Source organism: Suillus paluster (assembly GCF_016628075.1).
Source record: "Suillus paluster strain FC165 chromosome Unknown EDB91scaffold_129, whole genome shotgun sequence".
NCBI lineage: Eukaryota > Fungi > Basidiomycota > Agaricomycetes > Boletales > Suillaceae > Suillus > Suillus paluster.
This window is the reverse complement of record NW_024537689.1, coordinates 30201-32399: the sequence shown is the minus strand read 5'-3', so window position 1 is coordinate 32399 and position 2199 is coordinate 30201. Positions and strand designations below refer to the sequence as shown.

The 2199-nt window shown below is 45.4% G+C and overlaps 1 protein-coding gene across 1 annotated transcript; it reads left to right on the top strand.

Annotated features, from left to right (window-relative positions):
* Positions 1-547: 547 nt before the first annotated feature.
* EDB91DRAFT_1062765 (uncharacterized protein) lies at positions 548-2199 on the top strand (the record flags this gene model as incomplete). Its single annotated transcript, XM_041314553.1, has 5 exons — positions 548-668; positions 726-944; positions 1406-1627; positions 1675-1755; positions 1808-2199. Coding segments are annotated over 5 exons (1035 nt in total), but the record flags the coding sequence as incomplete, so codon positions are not given.

The following is a 2199-nucleotide window of genomic DNA, read 5'->3' as shown; positions in this document are numbered from 1 at the left end:
CAGCAGGTTGAAGGATACCAAGTAAGCAGTTGGAAGGCCATACTTGTGAAGCTTGATATCCCAGAAAAACACCATCACAACATGCTTCAAATTATGGCTAGTGCAAGTTGTGACCATAAACTTAGTGAGTTCTGCCCGTTTGGACTCTGTTTCAACCTGACTAACCTTCAATCTAGTCTGGACTTAGTTGTTTCGCTTCACTCCATTCTCGCATATGATGGACCACTCATATTGCTTCATTCACAATATCTCGGTTCACTTCATGTATTTGTCCTTGTCCCTGAACTTGAAATGTATAAAACTTTACTGCCATTCACTCCTTGACTTCAATGGTTCCTCGTCCGACTCCTAAAATTCATCGAGTGCGTGCACAACTGACGGCGACCCAAAAGGCTCAACAGCGTGCTCGTCGCAAAGCACTCGCTGATGATATTGACACTGCCAAGGAGTCGTACGAAGCAGAGGCTGCTGACATAGCACAAAAACATGGCCAGCGAGTCTGCATCATAAATATCTTATTGCTGATATATATTAATTGTCTTGTAGATCAGTGAAGTGGACCAGAAATCAACTGTTTCTTCGCAGTCGCATGCTGCAGAAGACCAGAGGTGTTAACTCCTGGAACGCATTTGTCAAAGCCCGACTCAAGGATGAAAATGAAGGTCAGTGTAATAATTTAATTTGCGAAGTAACACTGGTGCTCACGAATCTTTCGTTAGGCTTAGGCAGAGGCGATTGCACAAAACTTACAGCCTTCATCGCAGAAAACAAGGCCACATTACTCCGAGATTATTGCAAGCTAACCTTTGCTGAAAAGCAAGCTTACAATGCCTGTGTTCTCGAGGATCGCCAAGAAAAGAACCGTACTGCACGTTCAAACCCAAAGGCCATCAAACATGATGTGAATGCAGCATTCACATCCATGGATCATGAGGTATGTCGCAGTATCTTGCGCCCTCTGTGGCATCTCTCGTCTATTCGTTTGCCCTCTGTGGCATCTCTCGTCTATTCGTTTGTCCCTGTCACTTCTCTTGTGCCCTCTGTGGCATCTCTCGTCTATTCATTTGCCCTCCATGGCATCTCTCATCTATTCATTTGCCCTCGTGGCATCTCTCGTCTATTCGTTTGCCCTTGTGGCATCTCTCTATTTGTTTGCCCTCCATGGCATCTCTCATCTATTCATTTGCCCTCGTGGCATCTCTCATCTATTTGTTTGCCCTCTGCGGCATCTCTCATCTATTTGTTTGCCCTCCATGGCATCTCTCGTCTATTCATTTGCCCTCGTGGCATCTCTCGTCTATTCGTTTGCCCTCCATGGCATCTCTCATCTATTCATTTGCCCTCTGTCTACTCATTTGTCTCCACCGTCTCTGGCACATCTTCATTTATCTATTTACCGTCCAAGACACCACCACTAATACAACTGAAATTTATCCTCAGTGGATGGGTCTCCATGCATGCACTGGTCTGGAGGGGTTTTATGTGGCAGTACGCGGCGGAATTGAAGATCTTGCAGAACTGAAGATTTTTTTTACAGAGAAATCTCAAAAATTTGTTCGGGACGTGCTAGGCATTGAGCCACAGCATCTCGGACTGAAGCTGGAAGCATTCGTGATTAGCAAGCTTGGTATGTTATCTTTGTCCTCATCTTGTAGCCTACTGATTGTCTCAAAGATGAACATGTAACACTTAACCGTCAATGGCCGCTCAACAAACTTATTAGTGAATGCCGTGAACTTATCCAAGATAACCTTGGTATGTGCTTCATGGTGTCCCCTTGTGCCGTCACTAACATAATTCATCAAAGAATTTATCTTAATGGAAAAGAACGTGTCAGGCAAAGTCAAAATGAATTATACAAACTACGAGCGCGCCATAGTAGAACGTCATGGTGTCGAGCTAACTAAGTGGCCCTTGCCGGGGGGGGTGAAAAATCCCTCGAAGGCTGGTGGAAGAGCGCAGGTTCAGGTTTTGTTAAATGCTCTCAAGTCTGATTTGTGCAAGTGGGTGTCTCTCTCAGACGAGGAGCTTGTCAAGAGGATGAAGGATAACTGGGATCGGCATGCACGTGGGGAACAAGTTTACGTGCAAAGGAAAGCCAGGGCTCGCATTTCACAACCCAAGAGTAAAGCCACTGTCAACACTGATGACGAGTTGAGCTCAAGCTCAAGCTCAGACTTGGATTCGGATTTGGACTAG